The following is a 20,213-nucleotide window of genomic DNA, read 5'->3' as shown; positions in this document are numbered from 1 at the left end:
TCCAGATACAGTCAGTGTTTCACGCCATGATGAAATAATTTTGCTTCTAGTGTTGATCATGTTTGATCTGATCCAGATATACTGGGCTTAGTTAATCTACTGAAGGACTTATCAAAGATACGTAACAGATCTCTCTGTATGAGCTGTGTGGACACAAATAATTTGATAAGTAAAGACATGATCAAAGCATTCAGCCTTTAATAGTATGCAAATGAACTATAGATTATCAAGTAACAAGCAAATACTAAAGATAAAAAAATAAATAGACTGCTTATACCTCACATAAGCCGGTTGTATGTCTATATGTGTTCTTTATTATTTACATTAATGGGTCAGTGACAAAAACAGTTTGGCAAGATGAGAAATTCAAAAATCTAAAAAAAACTTGTTTTAATAGCATGCAGCAGGTATATTTCAATGCACATAGAGTATTTATGTTGATTTTATTACATTTGCAACATTTTTATGAAAGTTAAGACTGAATGGGCCTAAAAATGTCAGATGGTGTAACCGCCAAATTGCGCCAAAGAATGAGAAATTTTAAATATTTTATCCACCTTTATAGCATGTAAGTGTAATAATAAAAAATAATTTTAAAATATCACACAAAAATACATTTTATTAGTTATTACTAAATGTACATTTATATGCGTTTTTGTAATATTTGTCTGGTGAAAACAGCTCTGTTATCTAAATAATCTTTGACAAATTATGTAAAAATGTATGTAAAAAAATCATATTACACGAAACTAGATGATTACATTTTATATAATTTTTTTAATAAATATATTTATATTTTCATTTTTAAAAAATACTAGTTACACCACTTGACACAGACCGGTCACACCACATTGACATTTTTGCGATTATTCCCCAAATATTCTTTCAAACTGAAATAAAACCAGAAATGTTAGACTTGGTCCTCAAAAAAGAAAGTGTATGCAAGTAATCTGCTAATTTATTTTGAAATTTTAACCCTTTTATATTTAATTGAACCATACGGGCACAAAATACTTGACCCTAATAACAACACTACACTGATTATTAAAACAATACACAGAAATAATTTAAAAAAATAATATTTTTTATGGCTGATATGCTTTGAGCTTTATTAATAAATTATAATAAGTCACAATAAATTAATGACTCCTCATTTGTATTTTTTATGTAAATATTAGTGTATTTATTGACTATGTACGCACTTAACTTGATATATTTTTGCTATTTTTGCTTAAATGGATATTGGATAGTTTACCCAAAAATGTAAATTCGGTCATCATTTACTCAAACTCATGCTGTCACAAACCTGTATAAATTTCTTTGTTCTTGATGACCACAAAGAAGATTTTTGAGGAATTTTTTAAACCAAACCGATCATGAGCTCTACTGACTTCCGTAATAGGAAAAATTACTATGGAAGTGAATGGAGCTCATGATCGGTTGGGATACTAACATTCCTCAAAATATCTTCCTTTGTGGTCATCAGAACAAAGACATTTATACAGGTTTGTAACAACATAAGGGAAAGTAAATTAATGACATAATTTTCCTTTTTAGGTGAACTGCCCCTTTAATATTTACTCTGTCTCTGTACAGTAGATATTTCCGCTTTTTTAAGTTATATAGTGAATACATTTAAATAAATAACTTATTCGAAAAAAATAAAATAAAAAACACACAATTTATATATAATATAAAAATAAATGTATGCGTGTAAACAAATATTGTCCTCAGATATGCACTTTACACAGAACACTTCACATAGACTTTAAACACAATTACATGTTTAATATATATTTACAAAAAGGTAAAACTTTACAATAATGTTGTATTTGTTAACAATTAGTTAATGCATTAGCAAACAATGAAAAAATAGCCTACTTTTGCAGCATTTATTAATATTAGTTCATGTTAATTTAGGCATTTAATAATACATTTATAAAATCAAGCTATAACTTTTAACTTTTAAGTTAATGCACCATGAACTAACATGAATAGCTCTATTGCCATTAATTAACATTAACAAGAATGAATACGTGCTGAAACATATTGTTTATTTTAGGTAATGTTTACTATTCAATCTTATTGTAAAGTGTTATCAGTTTTTATATTACCTTAGCATACGTAAATACAGGTAAACAAACTATTGTCTTCAAGGCAGATAAACTCTCACTTAAATCCTGGTGTAATCCTGACACACAAGTTTTTCCAGACCTGTCACACACACTCAGCATAGCGTCACTCTTGCGCGTACACGTGTCAGCGCTTCAGCACTCTCTTCCGGTTCAACATGGCGGCATCCATGGCATGTCAGGCTGTAGTAAGAGGACTCCGAGGAGCAAGTAATAAACATCTGTTTGTTAACAGAAACAAGGTAACAGCGCGGCGATTCATCTTCACGTTTATTCATAATGGAAGAGTACATTTATATTGCGTGACACGTGCGATCTCTGACGATAGTTTGACCTGCATGGAGCTGTCAGATTCATGATTGAATATAATGCACATAGTTTCATTGCTTAATGCTGCATAGTGATGAAAGTAGATAGTATAACGGGATTTGATGATGCATAAAATATCATTCTGCTTTAGGTAATTGCTATAGAGAGAGGAAATCATTCGTTTATTTCCCAATATGTCACATGTACTTCAGCCTTTAACCAGTCAGCAAATGTATTTGTAAATTGATGTGCACTTTAACTGCAAAATGAATTTTTGCTAAGTATATTTTAATGGTTCTGGTTGTAAGGAGGATTATTTTCTAAGGTCTTAACCAGAAAGATAACTTTCTGAATTCATTGTTAGTCTTTGCTTGCTTTTGTGCACTTTTTTCTTAAGCTTTCTTGTCATTGTTTCACCTTCAGTTGTGTACTTTGTTCAGTGTGTTAGGGAGCAATTGGCAATATCAAGTCCATCTGTCAACCTTTGACCCAACAGTGTTGAAACACTTTTTGCTGAGCTGGCCAATAGCATTTACCGTCAAAGGTTGTGCTTGAATATTGTCCTTAGGCTGAAAATAAAAGCTAAAGAGAGATACAAATTGTTATGTTTAATGCAAGGTTTTTTCATCAGTGTTGACATTGTGCTGAATCCGAGTTTACCGTTGCTTTATTTTGAGTCTGATTTCTTGTGATGACATCCTCAGTTCCCTGTGTATTTTGTAATGAAACATGTCAGAAGATCCTTAAAGATATACAGTTAGTCATTTTCTGAGGGCTCTGTAATGCTTTGCTGCCAATATGAGTTGCCTTTGACTTGGATGCTAATACTTGGAGGCATAGTGTGTGTGCATCATTGTAAATTTTTAAGTTACTGATGCCATTGTAGATATGCATTTTTCACAGTCTCTAAGGATTTATTACTGTGCAGGCAAATGTGTCCAATAGGAAGGGATTACTGAAATGAGTTTAATATTATTCAGCTGGTCATGTGCTCCTCTGTAGCTCACTGGTAGAACTGTGCGTTAGCAGCATGAATAGTCATGGGTTTGAACACATTGGTAAAAATGCAGTGTAAGTTGCTTTGGTTTAAAGCGTCTACCAAATGCCTAAATGTAAACATGATCTCAACAGCGCAATATTAGCCCCACACAGCTTGTGCGTGTACTACGGCTCTGTGATCAGTAGGAAGTCCTTACCACTAAGAGTTTGAGTCGTTTATAACGTGCATTTAAAAAAGCAAAACTCGCCAAACACAATAATTCAAAATATTTTTATTATCATGAAAACACCTGAAACAATCTGAAGAACAGCAATATAAATATCCCTTTAGACATTTCCTGGAATAGTGTTTGGTATGCTACTTCTTCTGTGGCACAAATGGCGTTTCTACACGAGAGCGCCCTCTGGCTTTTGGATGTGGCGGCGTTTCACCGTAATTCATTCAAATTCATTCATTGAGAAAACGCGCATTTGCGCGATTAATCAGCACAGGCCTAATTTCAAGTGTTTTTATGTTTATGAACTACATTCGCTCTGCTTTGTGCCATGACTGCCGTATCGAAATACACTTTAAAAAGGCGCTAAATAAATAGCACAGCCTAGGAGTGTGATGTGTCTCGCGAGATTAATTAAGTCACAAGATTTCTCGTAGAAGTGAAATGCTGGCCGTTTCTCAGATAAAAGACTGCATCCTTCGGAGGTCGCATTTGTAGACTGCATTTACATCATAAAGATTGTCTTATTAGAGAATATTAACAATTATAAAGTTTACCAATTATTTAGTTAATCACAAATTTGTGTAATATGTTCACGACTTGCGAATGTAATGCTCAGTTAATTAACTGAAATAAACATTGATGACGTATGCAGCCTGCATTTGTGACCTCCACAGCATGCAGCTTTCTGTTTGAACCTTTTACAGTGCATGCATTATATTTGTCTTTTAGTGTGTGCTAGGGTTGTGCCGATAGACGATAGTATCGTGTATCGACGATCTTCAGACATATCGCCAATGGCAGGCTTTCATGGCGATAGTCAAGACGATAGTTGGCGAATGGTTATTATTATTATCATAGTTTTATATTAACACCGACAATGCATGTTTTTCCTCACATGTGGGCTTCACTTTACGCGGAGAGCTTGTAAAGAGAGAATTCCTTCTTGCACGTACCTGCACTTAATGCGCGCGTCTTGGTCTCCTTCTACCACTAAATCCAGCGCGCCGCGTCATGAGCAGCTGCGCTTCTCTCTGTCTCACGTGCACGCGCTCTCGTGTCTGTCCGCAGTAGGGTTGTGCCGATAGACGATAGTATCGTGTATCGACGATCTTCAGACATATCGCCAATGGCAGGCTTTCATGGCGATAGGTCATGACGATAGTTGGCGAATGGTTATTATTATTATCATCATAGTTTTATATTAACATCCACAATGCATGCTTTTCCTCACATGAGGGTTTGTGGGCTTCACTTTACGCGGAGAGCTTGTAAAGAGAGAATTCCTTCTTGCACGTACCTGCACTTAATGCGCGCGTCTTGGTCTCCTTCTACCACTAAATCCAGCATGCCGCGTCATGAGCAGCTGCGCTTCTCTCTGTCTCATGTGCACGCGCTCTCGCATCTGTCCGAAGTCTAAACATAAACTAAAGTAGTAATCCTTATGTATTTGTTCAGTTTAATGCGTTTCATGCGAGCTGCGGCAAACTTTACTTTTTGTTTAAAATATGACCCGCTGCATATTAGCGCCTCTCTCTCACTCTCGCGTACGTGCAGAGAGCTGCGCTCTGTCCGAAGTCAGATCACTAGGTATTAATCCTGTTTATGATATGCATTTCAATGAGTTGTAGCGACACGTCCCTCGTGTTTAATATATGATTGTATTTAAAATATGATCGCGTTCCGCTGGACCGATGCGTTTAAAAAGGCACCTCATGAGAGCACCACTGCTTGACACGTGTAGTCTTCTGCAACAGCACTAAACCAATGCATTGAATTGTTTGTGTGTGCGCGCACATGTGTGTGGGTGCGCAGATGCATGTTTTTACAGTTATTAAGTAATCATGGTTAGGGTTTTAATGACGCGCTCGCATTAATGGCATCAGGTTTAAAAAGGTTGCGGTCATTACGGCGTTGCTCTTGTTCTTTTTTTGTCCACCAATCAAGGGACTTGTTATAATGAGTAAAAAATTAACAAAAAATGAGTAAACTACTGCCCCGCCCCCCGATAATATCACAAATCGCCGATCTCACAGGCTGACGATAGGACGATCTGAAAATAGGGCATATCGCCCAACACTAGTCCGCAGTCTAAACATAAACTAAAGTAGTAATCCTTATTTGTTCAGTTTAATGCGTTTCATGCGAGCTGATGCAAACTTTACTTTTTGTTTAAAATATGACCCGCTGCATATTAGCGCCTCTCTCTCACTCTCGCGTACGTGCAGAGGGCTGCGCTCTGTCCGAAGTCAGATCACTAGGTATTAATCCTGTTTATGATATGCATTTCAATGAGTTATAGCAACACGTCCCTCGTGTTTAATATATGATTGTGTTTAAAATATGATCGCGTTCCGCTGGACCGATGCGTTTAAAAAGGCACCTCATGAGAGCACCACTGCTTGACACGTGTAGTCTTCTGCAACAGCACTAAATAAATGCATTGAATAGTTTGTATTTGCGCACGTGTGTGTGCGTGTGCAGATGCATGTTTTTACAGTTATTAAGTAATCATGATAGGGATTTAATGACGCGCTCGCTTTAATGGCATCAGTTTTAAGAAGGTTGCGGTCATGACGGTGTTAAGGTCTTGTTTTTTTTGTCCACCCATCAAGTGACTTGTTATAATGAGTAAAAATGAACAAATAAAAAAAGAGTAAACTACTGCCACGCCCCCCGATAATATCGTGTATCGCCAATCTCACAGGCTGACTATAGGACGATCTGAAAATAGGGCATATCGCCCAACACTAGTGTGTGCTTTTTGTTTGGGATTCCAATAATGTTCATTTGGGAACTCGTGTGAAGTCTGAGACGCGTTGTGTATGTCTGTTGATCAGTGTCAGATGTGAAGTCTCAGCAGATTAAACCCTCACACAGAGTTTACATGATTTAATGTCTGATTCAATGTCTGCATGTTCTTTCTAAAAAAATGACAGTAGCTGTATCATTTCTATTGTAAAGAAATGGACATATATTAAATATTCAAATGCATTTAAACATTGTTTGGCTAAAAATAAGCGTTTCTCCGTCTAGTGAAAGTGAAGATAGCGTCCGCAAGAGTCCACTATCACCCCCTGCAGGCTTCATTTGTTATAATACATAATGCTTATTATTTATAGACCACCAATGTAATGTGTTTGTTAATGTAATGTTGTTTAATGTAACTTGGTTTTAAGACTTTATTTGAAGCAATTATTATTGCATCTTCGTTATTATGTAATTTAAAGGCTACTGCTCACTTGGGTCTATTTTTATTACCCAAAATAACAAATTACTTCATCAGTTAGCAAAATAATTGTTAGGGACAGTCCTTGATTAGTTAAAACATTTTAAAATAACGTGATTTCAGTTTCTTATTGATTTATTTTATCATTGAGGATTTCTTAAAAAGTGTAAAAATATCGTCTTGTCTCGTGAACCCAATCTCGTGTCTCGTCTCGTGGATTGTCTCGTCACACCCCTAGCACAGACTGTAAGCCGGCACAGAGCCGAAGTCCGTCATCATTTTCATATGAGATTTAAAGAGCACCTATTGTCTGATTCACCTTTGATGTGTCAGTGTGTTAGTACATGTTAACGATATGAAAAGGTACCTACCCCAAAGTAAACAATGACACAAGCTATCGTTTACAACGTTAATTCTCGTTTTGTTTCTTGAGCACTTTTCGGACGGGATTAGTTTTCCAAACGACGTTTAAGTTTCAACGTGTCCCCGACGACGTCTGTGACATGCATTTGGCCATTGCAGAAGATCACGTGCTCCGGATACGCGTGTTTGTAATGTTTGATATTTTGCTTTAAATGTAAATTTATAACAAAACATGTAATTTTTTAATTTAACTTATTTAACTTTAAAATAATAGGGATGTAACGATTCAACCGTGTGTCCCATTAAAAATGCCTGTCTGAAATCGATTCTGAATCGCAAGGCTGCGATTCTTTGTTTCATGCACAGCTTGTGCGTATACTACAGCATTTGGTCAGTAGGAAGTCCTTATCAATCTAAAATCATAACGAGTTGGAGTCGTTTATAATGTGCATTTAAAAAAGCAACACTTGTTAAACCAAATCATTTAAAATATTCTTTATTATCATGAAAATACCTGTAACAATTTGAAGAACAGTGATATAAATATTCCTGTAGACATTTCCTGGAATAGCATTCGTAATGCTACTTCTCTGTGGCACAAAGGAATTTTCTGCACGGGAGCGCCCCCTGGCGTTAGGATGTGCCTGGATTTCACGGTAATTCATTCAAATTCATTCATTGAGAAAACGAGCATTTGCACGGTTAATCGTTACACCCCTACAAAATAACTTAAAGGCTCTCTAAGCGAATAATGTGCGACGTCACTTCCTGTTGATGTTTGAACTGTTTTCAAACAAACGGAGCGTAGGTAACGCCTCCCCCTCCCTCTCCCGTCCGTGCTTTCATGAACGCGAACAAACCCCCACCCCCAAATCTTTCTTGTCGTTTTTTGGCTGGAACACTTTGCTATGTTTTGTTGTGCTAGGTTTGGCCACTATGTTGATATTGCCGTTTGTCGAACCTGAGCTGTCTACAGAGATCACGTTTTTTTACAGTTTGATCAGCGGACAGGCAGCAAGCAGATAGTGAGGAGATGTTTGATGTATGTAACAAAAAATGTTTTATGGTCTAAAACGCGTCAATTCGCTTAGAGCGCCTTTAAACAAATTCTACTAAAGTAGCCTACGTATTTTAAATAACTTGCTGCTTATAATAAACCCAAAGAAATGAAGAAATAATGATTAATAACAATTTATTATCTTTATTAATTAACATTACCATTCTGGAGTTAAACAAAATGAGGTTGAGTTTACTTTATACTGATATTACAGTGTCCAGTCTTTACAGTGTTTAATATTCAGCTCGTCTTGATTTAATTATTTTATTTTTCCAAATGAAAAAACATCCATATCTGAATGAATGGGACTCAGGAAGTACAATATAAGCGTGTTAGTTAGACGTCAAACACGACAAGAACCACGTTTTCAAAAGATATTGCGGGCAAACACAGACATTTGCATCCGTACAGCATTTCATTTCTCAAAGGACCTCTGAGTTCCTCGAAAAACAGTATGTAAATTGCTCTGGAATTCTTACGGAGGTCGTCACAGAAAAACACAGACATGGCTTATTCGGACAGGATTAAAAATACAGCACGAGTTTCTCAGAGGTCCCCCTGTAAAACTAATCCCGTCCGAATGGGGCTTTGGACTAGAACAAACACATGGATTGTAGGCAACAGTTTACTTCCTGGGATTGGTGATGTAGACAAGACCGACATTATCATAATTTCTCCCGCTTGGACTCACAGCCTGTAAGTTAACTTCTGTTAGCATTGCATTGTTAGCGAATCTTTTAAACATGGTAAGGAGCTTCACATTTCCAGCTGACATCAGAGGTATGCTCATAAAAGTGAGCTGTGTCTTAATGACTGTTTTTATCCTAACTGATTACGCTGGAGAATCTAAAATTCCAAACTTCCACAATTTGTGAGATCTTAAAAAATACAACGTGCAAACCAAATTATCAGAAGTGTACAGGCAAAATGACTGAGCCGAATGTAATGGTAAAATTCTTCGCACACACACTACAGGCTTCACAATAAATCTCTTTCACTGTAATAGATTTCTCAGTTTTTTCCATGAGTCTTAAATACTTCACCTTTTTAAAAAAAGTTCACAAAAAGGTAAGGTGTCCCATAAATTTTCATACCATCATAAATCTTTGTACCCAGGACATATTTGACATTCTGCAGTGATTTCACATCTAACACTGTGACTTACCTGATTTTGTGTCTCAATGACAATCAGTTTATTGATTCTGTTCCCAAAATACAGAATGATGCCATGACAAAAGTTACTTTATACAAGTTTATGTTATTTCAATTAAACTGTCAAATTACTATATTCATTACATTCATTAAATTAGTAACTTACATAGTGACCTTATCATTATCAGTTTTGTCCCTTAGCTGGAGTTTTTGAAGTTTTTTAGTGAGTTTCCACATAGGAAAATGACATTGGATCAACATCAGTTCAGTAAATAGGGCATCACTTCATTACTCAGTGCAGTCCACACTGCTATAAGATGTGAAGTAGTAGTGCATACAGAGTGCTTAGCTGGCATATATTTTCATTTCTGTTGTATAATGAGATGCAACCCGCTGCAACATGGTACAAGCCTCATCCATCTGAGCAAGGGCCCTGCTTTAATGAGATCATGGTAGATAGAGTCAAGTGCACTTATTTTATCTTTACTGAAATGTTTTTTTTTTAAGGCTTGTTTGATATCAGAAAAAGTGACATCTTTATGCTGTGAGATGTTTAAAGCATGAAGATTATTAAGTCATTCCAAAAGATGATAGAAAAGGACCCACATTATATGTGTGAAGGTCACGGGTAATTTCAAAAGCAAGTCTTGAAACCACCGATGTGATTCAGACGTTAATGAGATGTAGATTAGAGTAGCATTTTTCTTTCGTTTTGGACTTCTGACGTTTGGATCAAATCCATATTTCTTCATCTCTTTAGGAGTCTGGCTGTCTGCCAGTTGCTGACAATGATCAATGAACTTTATATTCAATTAGTGACCGCATGCATTGATAGTTTCGTCACAAAGCGTGCTGAACTTTGCACTCGGGTTTCTTCTACCGCAGTGCCTGAGCTTTTACTACGTCTGTTTACTTCAGAGATGAGCAGCAACGATTAGCCAATCAGCTGTAGTGCCGCTCGGGACCCAAGACGGGCAAAAAGAGATTGCAAATTCAGAATGAATTCAGCTCCATCGATTGTGACACTTTGAAAATGAAAGATGGCTGGTCAATGACAATAATGAAAAAGGAGACAGATTTGAGATGGGTGATGTCTGATAACGCCAAAGCTTGGCTCAGAAATTCCTGTCTGGAGGTATAGATAATCCCAAAGCTGTTTTTCCCCTCACCTTGCCAAAAAAATGTTTGCGGCTGCGTTCGCAGGGAAGAGAAAAAATATTTACGCAAAGACGTCAAAGCTTGGCCTAACTTTACTGCGGCAGCTTGAGAAGCACTACTGGAGTTTTGAAACAGAAGCAGGAGAGTCTGTGGGATGAGGCTGCGTGCTGAATATTTTAAGCGAGGGTGGGAGGGTGCGAGTCCTCTGGTGCAGGAACTTCAAACAGCATGCGTCTCTCCCATCTGTCCACAGCAAGAACACATTTACATTTCCTGGCCGCCAGGGATACAGTAGAGCAAGTTTGCCGTAACCGGATTTAAATATCGTTTCGCCAAGGTTAATAGCCATTTCTGTTGCTCATGAGGGCTGTTTAGGCATTTTCAATAATTTAGGAAGGCGTCAATCTTTCATAGGACTTTTGGCAGTGTTTTGAAGGAGAGGTGGCATTTTTTCAATGCTCTCGTGGGGCTCCTATTCCGGTCCATTTGGGATAATTCTTATAATTCTTAATTATGATGAGGCTGTATTTAGTGTTACAGAAAATTAAAAGTTGTGATATAGCAGCTGTATCAGTAGTTGATGAGAAAAGTTAAAGTCGGATATTTCAGTGGCCTGCACTCATGAATCAACAGTCTCATTTTACACTGTCAGAAAAATTGTTAAAAATGGTCCCAAACTGTCACTGAGGCAGTACCCTTACCTAATATGTTCCATTTAGGTATAGATATGTATATGGGTGATTCTCACGAAACCATTGAAACACCACGGCACTAATGATTTTAGCTTTAAAATGTGTAATATAGTAACATTAAAAAGCATCAGAATTAACACAATACTGTGTTCTACCTTGCACAATGTGTGATTTCAACATAAGCATTTATAATTGGAAATTTTATCTCATTTTCTGCTGAAATTCTCATTACCGCAATGTGTCCGGCTGTGTTTGAACATGCGTTATGTTGTAATTTAATCAAATTAACACAAAAATATTAAGAAAAAAAATAAATGGATGTTTTGCTAGACTACTTTAGATGACAGAAAATATATTTACTGAATATTCATGTATAATAATAATGAAGAAAAATTAGGAAAACGATGTGTCCATGCCTGATGTTCTCATCCTCCGCAACACTTTTTGAGAACAGTTTAAGCACACATACAGAATTTTAATAAAGGTTGATTTTGAGTGACCAAGCACATGGACCAGTTACTTCAAGATGGCTACCAGGTAAGATCATTTTTTTACGGTTAATTTGAAATATTGTCTTGTCAGAATGCTTACACGACATTTTGATTATCATTACCGCAACAGATGCTTATTAAATGTTAATTTAATTAATAGAAGCATAATACTTTGATTTTAAATGCATGTGCAGAATCTCCAAATTATGTTTTTTCAGGTTTGTCATGTCATTTTGAAAATATGTCAGTGTTGATGTTTTCTGAGTGTTGCGGTAATGCGATTTTGTAGGACTAATTTTTTAAATTATGTTACAAGAAGTGTTAAATGATAAGTAAAAGTTTTTAAATTAATGTTCCCATTTACTCCAGACTTTGTTTTTCAATGTCTGGTGGGAAAAAAGTAAATTTAAGCAATTTTTACATTTTCATGCTTGACATTTTTAAAACCAAGTTTTCGTGAGAATCACCCATATAGGTACTTTTTAAAGGGTTCTGCTCCTTAACAGCTCGGGAACATTTTTGAACTATTTTTCTGAAAGTGTTGGGTCTTGAAACATTACTGCATCAACTTGAGTCTGTAGTAGTGATTCACTTGCACAACATCCATGAAATATAGCTAATGGTCCTGTCCCAAATGCCCCACTTTATGTGGACTTTCGGTCTCGTGGCCTTATATTGTATGTGCTCGCTTAGCCTTAGAGTCCTTAGGGTGTCCCATCTGTCATTTTTACTAGGGATGTGCATTTATGTCATTTTTTCATTTCGATTAATCCATAGGTCTGAAAAACGAGTACTCGATTAACTGGGGGCGGGGAAATCAAAGGGGCGAGGCGTATATGTCATGGTGAAAATGAAAATATTTTTATTAAAAACACTCAAATAAAACGTAATTTTGAAGAAACTATGACAGAAAAATGAACACATACTAGATTATTAATGAATTAAATGTTTTGAACAGAAAATTCTGACAGGAAAAGCTGCGTGATGAAGTGAAACTAAAGGGTTAATAATGCTCTTTCTTTATGACACACTCTACATAATATTAAGCCTTATATACAACATAAATGTATTATACAACGTGCATATATCTGCACAAAATGCAAGACTTAAACTAAGTTATGTACTGGACAGAAAGGCCAGTACATACTCCCGCTGTGGAAGTGTACCATAAACAGCGCGCCTTTAAACACATCCATTCAAAGCACAAGCTGATAACATTAAGCAGCTTTTGCTATCATTTCAGCGATTAGTTGTGTAGTGTCATTCTCTCACCTGTTCTCAGTCAAGATATGCTTGTATGGCTCTCTGGTATCTCTTGACGTTTGATGTTTAAATATGAAGAGTTGATATGATGGAACTTGTGACGACCCTGTACATTTTGCATCTGACTGACTGTATTTTCAACCTACCAAAGTGAATCCCAAAATCATGGCATCCTTTTAAACCATAGTGCCTCAGTGATGTGAAATGTGTTCGGCCTCACAGCATTGCGCGGATCGGCGGGTTGCCGCAGAGCGAGTGTGCAGACTTTATCTGTTTGTTTTTGAATCATGCTTGTTAACGTTACTGATGTCATACGCCGGTCTGCGTAGCTTAACACAACGTCAAAAACGCACCCAGTCTTTACTAGCACAGGCGCTTGTAATGCTAACCAGACATCCACATGCCGCTATAACAAAAAAGTAAAAAACCCCCACATGATCATCGTTTTCGTAATTGATCATCGATGCCACGTTCGAGTACTCCAGCAATGGAGTACTCGTGCCCATCCCTAATTTGTACGTTCCAAAGTGTGCTCACCAGCGCCCCCTTTGCACCCTTGATGCGGTCTTCAGCGAAACCCGAACTGCTGCAGGCTCTTCACACTTTACCAACCCAGAAGTCCTTGCGAAAGAGCAATCAGACAACGCATAGAAGGACTTCACGCCACTTCTTTTCCTATTCCTGGCGTGGCTCTCAATTCTGTCCCAAAATACGACTCACATAAAGAGTCCCTAAGGTCTGCACTACATGATGTCATCAAAGTGTGGACTGTAAGGAGGAAGTTCACAAGTCTGGAGTGTGCCATTTGGGGCAGGGCCAAAATAGCACCTAATATAGCTCAGTTTACTCCATAAGTTTTTGTAAAGTTTAGTCCGCGTTAAGGGTGTTACGATTTCAATTTTAAATTGAAATCGATCGAAATTAATCACAACCTCGAACTTCAAATAAAAAAGGGAATTGTCGATGCTGCCACGCCCTTATGTCACGTCCGGTCGGCTTGCCAAGCAAAAAACAAACAAACGTGTTGAGTGCTGTGAGTCAACCTCCTTTAACTTAGCTAGCTACACCCAGTTAATTAAAAGATAGCATGGGAACCTGTTCTTTAAAAAAAGTAAAAATCGAGAATCAAATTGAACCGTAACATCTGAATCGAAAATTTAATCGAAACGATGATTTGGAGAATCGTAACACCCCTAGTCCATTTCTCACTGTGCTGACAACAAAACAGCGCCACCACAATGACGTAAGGCCGCAACTGCACTTACAAATGATAATCCACAGAGTGCAAGGATTGTTTATGTTTTCCGTGAAGAGACATGACCGAGAAACCTGTCCAGGGCCAGAGGCGGCACGAAATTTGGACAAGGTGGCAGCCTCCAAAATCTCTATGCAGGAAAAACCCTGGAGATTTATTTGATCAGTTCCAGTTCCACTCTCTCCTTGGATAGCCCTACACGAATTCTTATTAAATTGCAATTAAATACAAAATTTCACATCTTTAAAGAGTTGCCTTCTGCCTATGAGATTAAGCTGAAAGTGTATCCAGTGATCTTTGCCATTCAAATCTTACAGCATGCTCTGCTGAGATTCATGCACACATCATGGCCTGACGGAGGTCTCTTGTCAACTTGTCAAAGGCTGTCGCTCATCCAGCGCTCACCTAACCTTGTCAAATGGATGACAGATGCTAAAACCATCCTTTAAACTAAATCAAAGAGCTCTCAAAGGTCACAATTGACTTCATTTAAACATTTCTTCAGCACGAGCTGATAACAATTCCTTCATTTTGCAACATTGTGACCAAGCGTGAATATTGATGTCCCAAATTAAAATTATTTCTTATTTGTTCCATTAGGCACATGCTATTTTCTTTCATTTAATCTGAAATGTGTTTGGTGAACCAAAAAACCCTTCACAACATGATTTCATGATTCTTAAAGTCCTACAGTATGTAATGGGCATTTTCAAAACCCAGGTAGTGAAGGATGCAACAAGAGGGAATTAAACTCTTTTGAGTTTAAAGGATTAGTCCATTTTCTTAAAAATAAAATCCAGATAATTTACTCACCACCATGTCATCCAAACAGTTGTCTTTCTTTGTTCAGTCGAGAAGAAATTATGTTTTTTAGGAAAACATTCCAGGATTTTTCTCATTGTAATGGACTTTAATGGACCCCAATAATTAACAGTTTTAATGCAGTTTAAAATAGCAGTTTCAAAGGACTCTAAACGATCTTAAACAAGGCTAAGGGTCTTATCTAGTGAAACGATTGTCATTTTGGCAAGAAAAATAAAAAAATGCACTTTTAAACCACAACTTCTCTTCTTCCTCCGGCTGTGTGATGAGCCAGCACGAACGTAATTGCATAATGACGTCGAAAGGTCACGTGTTACATATATGAAACGCACATATATGACACAAAGACATTAATTATTATCATTCGACATACAACAACGTCAGAATGATCCTCTTTCTCCACACTTGTAAACACTGGGGCGTAGTTTCGATTCGTCATCCGTGACCTCTTGACGTGATGACGTATTACGTGAGGTCCAGAGGAAGACGAGAAGATGTGATTTAAAAGTGCCTATTTTTGAATTTTCTTGCCAAAAATGACAATCGTTTCGCTAGATAAGACCCTTATGCTTTGTTTGAGATCGTTTAGAGTCCTTTGAAACTGCAATTTTAAACTGCATTAAAACTGTTAATTATTGGGGTCCACTAAAGTCCATTTAAATGAGAAAAATCCTGCAATGTTTTCCACAAAAACAATTTCTTCTCAACTGAACAAAGAAAGACATCAACATTTTGGATGACATGGTGGCGAGTAAATTATCTGGATTTTTTTAAGAAAATGAATTAAACCTTTAACTCAAACACACATGGCTGAAATTGTAAAATATTTAGATTTTCATGGTTCTTTACCGTATGCTTTTTTAGGTGCAGGATTTAAGTCCCCTAGTAGTTACCTACCAACCCTACTTTAGACTTAACACGCAATACTCATGTGTGCATTTTCACAAATTTGCATTTTGTTGTTTACATGTAAACGATAACGGCATTGTTTTCAAAAATGTGCACTTTGAACCCAATTTTCTAGTTTGCATGTTAATGACCCGAAAAACTACATTGTTGTGCAAACGAACAGCCAAGACGCATAAAAGGTTTTCAGTTTTTGGTTGAAAACTTTGTAGTGTAAACAGCCCCTTAGAATCCTTTATAGTAACTTAAGTAACCTCAACACTTCACTAGCAGCACGGTATGCTTAATGGACCGATGTCAGGTATCATATTTGAATAAAGCATAGTTACAATCAGCAATGGAAAAATGTGTTTATTTCTTAAATCATAACGTTAATTAAATGTGTGACCATTTCGAGGTGATAATTAGGAATAGTCATTTTAAAGGGTTTAGGGCAGATCTGGGACTGGGAATGAGGATTTGAACCCTTGGAGACAACTAGTTTGTGACTGCAGTATGAAAGATACCACATAACTGAGCCAGTTCTTATATAGTGTTTGTCAAGCAATGGATACTTATAATGAGCTCAAGAATTAGCACACAATGCAGAGTTACAAGTGTAAATATTTTTATATACTTATGCCTGAGTCTTTTAAAAAGAGGGGTGATATATGGCAAAAAAAGAATACATTCAAAAAAGTGATACATGCAAAAGAATATTATAATAAATATGGCATGAAACATCTTGAAGTGTTCACTATGGAAGAGCAGTGATCTTTATAAGACCTCAAGAAGCTCTGGTTCTCTTTCATTAAGCTCTCCTAAGTTTCTCTTCCTCTCCCTGCAGAATTGGATTGGTCAGTACAGATTTGTAAATACCCTTTAATGAATATGCAAATTTAAAACCAATATTGCCAGGTGTGGGAAGCAGTTGTGTTTCTTAATTTAATTTTCTTTTTGTCCACAAGAACTCTTTTAAAAATCAATCCGGTATTGATTCAGGTTGTCTACTCCTGTCCTGCTGATAAGGCAAATGTGCATCCCAGTCATGATAATGTCAAAGCAGACCTAGGGGCTAAACATAATTTCCATTGACTCATATGTGCTTTCTTATTTTTATTTTTTGATGTTAATTTATTTCCATGCGGACAGGTAAAATGTATACAGTATTTGCTAATGACATCATAGCCTAATTTATATGACCCAGCAAACTAATCCACTATGCCCTACATTATTTCCAGTAGTTTATTTGACTCAAAAACGTCACATTGCAGATTTGTTAAATGTGTTCCCCAACCAGTGCATCATTTTTACTTTTAGATAAAAGTATATAAACTCAAGCAGAAATAATTTGGTTCACTGTTTACTTGTTTTCCCTCGTCTCAACATCATTTTGTACATACGGCCTCCGAACGCAATTCATTTCAACATGCTGTTTTTACTATCTGTCAAAGTTAATGAGAAGCAGGTCTGGTATCTGAATAGGGTTATAAGAGTAATGACTGAGCCAGGAGTCTATTACATTCAAAAGCTGCAGGCCCTCTCCAGTGCTATAGAGTTGACACACTTATATGGTTTTTAAGCCCTACCTCCAAAGTCTCGTCTTGCAAATTATCTTTATATCCATTTGAATGGGAAGAAAGGGTCGTTCTTTGCATTATTGTATTGCTCCAGTAATTATAAAGATTCGCAGCGCTTTAATCTTTATGCAAAAGACAGATACAGTGCATGCATACATATGCACAGAGATAAATCTTCAATACCATTTTTACTCAACAAATCAGCACAATGCACTTTATTTAATGAGTCCTCATAAGAAAGACAAAGGCTCTGCAATCTTAACTTTGTGCCCGACTTTCCAAAGTTGTTGTAGGGGCCTTGCGGAGCATCTGCTGGCCTGCAGAATTTGATGCAACTGCTGCCACAGCTTTCCTCTGTCCTCCCACCTTTGTGTGAGGACAAGCGATAAGTCAAGATCTGCTGTGGGCCACCACGTCCTTAAGAGACATCTGGCTTCCCAAAGGATCCAGAGATGCTATTTTTTTCAATGATAATAAAGGATACAAACTTTAAAGAAAACCAAATGTTTCTGTTTAGGTCACAGAATAAGGTCGCTTTAGGATTGCTGGCTTAGTCTAGAAGTTCTCTGACGGGTTCTTACACTTTTCTGCTTTTCTAACCGTGGGTAGATGTACGTCTGCTTTATCTTGTGACTGTTTAGGTTGTAAGTGTAAGTTTGAATGTTCTTATTCAGATTTATGAGTGGAACTAAAATGTATTGGACGTTTTCAGTAGCAAGCACACAACCTGTTTCAATAACTCTTTGTCTGTTTATGCAATTGTTGACTGTCAGTGTTACAGTGTTTCTTTAAAGTGCACCGTAAGTGTCTTCGGATGAAAAAGAATGTGTATATTTACTGCTATTATTATTACTAATGAACTGTGATTTTGAATGGATGGACCCCCTCACTGACATAGCCTCGGGATCTTTCAGTTGTAGTTATCGTTCTCCTTTTGTGCTTTTTGGCTTTGAAAGTGTAATCTATCTTTTGTTGTTGACCTAGTTGCTGACCTGAAAAATCTTTTTCCCAGCATAATTTCACAAAAGTAAAGGCCGTAATACATAAATATTTGCTGTGGTGGACATATGGGAGTGCTTGCTGTGCCATATGTGGAGACTGGCATGGTCTCAGTTTGCAATTCCATTTATTGAGGCTATTGGCAAAAATTTCACATTGCACATTTAATAATGCATAAATTAAAATACATTTAAAAGATTCTTGTTACAGTAACAGTGCAATGCTCGAAAATAACAACCACTAGTCAAAGTTCCTTAGTTTGTGTTAGGGGTGTGCCATATCATCCAGTCCATGATAATACCTGTATAATTTTTTACATGATAAAAAGTCATTTTGTAATATAAACGATATAGCAACGCGATCATCGTGATGACGTATGGCACATTTACGTTCCCTAACGCGCAACGAGCAACAACACCTGAGAGCAAGTGCAGCATGTCAGCAACACCAGTACAACCAAGCTGTAAAGGTGCACAAGTAGGAGAAATTAGCAGCTGGTAATGTGTGGCCCAAAAGTAAACAAATGACTCAACCGAACACCACTGTGCAAATGACTTTAGTTACTGTTAACTTGCTCCTCTAGAGTTACACACTTGATTTTTACCTTTTTGAAATACGTTCAACCGATCTTTGGGTCTGGCAGTACCACTTTTATCATAGCTTAGCAAAATCCATTGAATCCGATTAGACCATTAGCATCGCGCTCAAAAATGACCAAAGAGTTCCGATATTTTATTAATGATATTACGCTGTGCCCCAAAATAGTCCCCTGCTATTAAAAGTTACAAAAAGGGTTTTCGAAAGGATTACAAAACTATTTTTGGGCACTGCCTAATATCATTGCGCCTGCTGCATCCATGGTATGGCAGGGTCTATCAACCGAAGGTCCAGATTCTATTGGGGTAGGGGCGTGTTTGTGTAGGTGATTTCAAATATCAACATTGGCTTTCAAACATCATGGACTCCGCCTTTAAACGACTTTGAAGCAGTGAGGTAAAAAAAGCCTCCTAAATGTATAACACTGTTGACGCGCTGTTGGTGTCTTGGGACTCGACAGCCCGACTGTTTAAGTTGATTTTCAATAAAGCAGTGTTGATTTTGTTCGCTTCTGGGTCCTCTTATGTTTCAGAACCTGGTAATGCTTAGGTAAGCCACGGGCTTGTTTCTCGCCAAACTCGCTGTATACAGATCACAACACCTGAAATATAGTCTTTGGCAGGATTTGCGTGCACTATTATGTGCATCCTCTTAAACAAAATGATGATTAAAAATGGATTGAAGTGCGATCGGAGCTTTTTGTTTTGTGTTTCTGTGGACAGCGCATCTCGGGAACGGAGGTATGACTTTTAAGACTTGGGTAAACTCCCGCGGGGTCTTAAAAAAATAACATTCATAAAGTTAAATTTAAGTCCTAGGATGAAGATCTGGGTGTTTTAAGGCCATAGATATAACTTTCTGAAGCTTAGTTTTTTTAACACCCCGCGGGAACCCTAATAAGTGCAAAAATATAATTTAAAATATGTAACGCCGGTATCAACGGTTTTGCAAAATCCATATAATGGCGTGACACAATACCGGAATTACTATCATACCGGTATATCGCCCACCCCTA

At 37.1% G+C, this 20,213-nt stretch overlaps 1 protein-coding gene across 1 annotated transcript in view; it reads left to right on the top strand.

The window, feature by feature from the left end:
- The first annotated feature begins 2,211 nt into the window (after positions 1-2,211).
- The window catches only part of suclg2 (succinate-CoA ligase GDP-forming subunit beta), a 139,020-nt gene continuing 121,018 nt past the window's right edge, over positions 2,212-20,213 (top strand). Inside the window, exon 1 of the mRNA XM_073875962.1 lies at positions 2,212-2,374. Within this exon, the coding sequence (XP_073732063.1) occupies positions 2,291-2,374 (84 nt within the window). The 5' untranslated portion in view covers positions 2,212-2,290. The remainder of the gene's footprint in view (positions 2,375-20,213) is intronic.

Source organism: Misgurnus anguillicaudatus, chromosome 14 (genome assembly GCF_027580225.2).
Source record: "Misgurnus anguillicaudatus chromosome 14, ASM2758022v2, whole genome shotgun sequence".
NCBI classification, from domain to species: domain Eukaryota; kingdom Metazoa; phylum Chordata; class Actinopteri; order Cypriniformes; family Cobitidae; genus Misgurnus; species Misgurnus anguillicaudatus.
The sequence above is the reverse complement of the archived record's forward strand: the minus strand, read 5'-3'. Positions and strand labels throughout refer to the sequence as shown.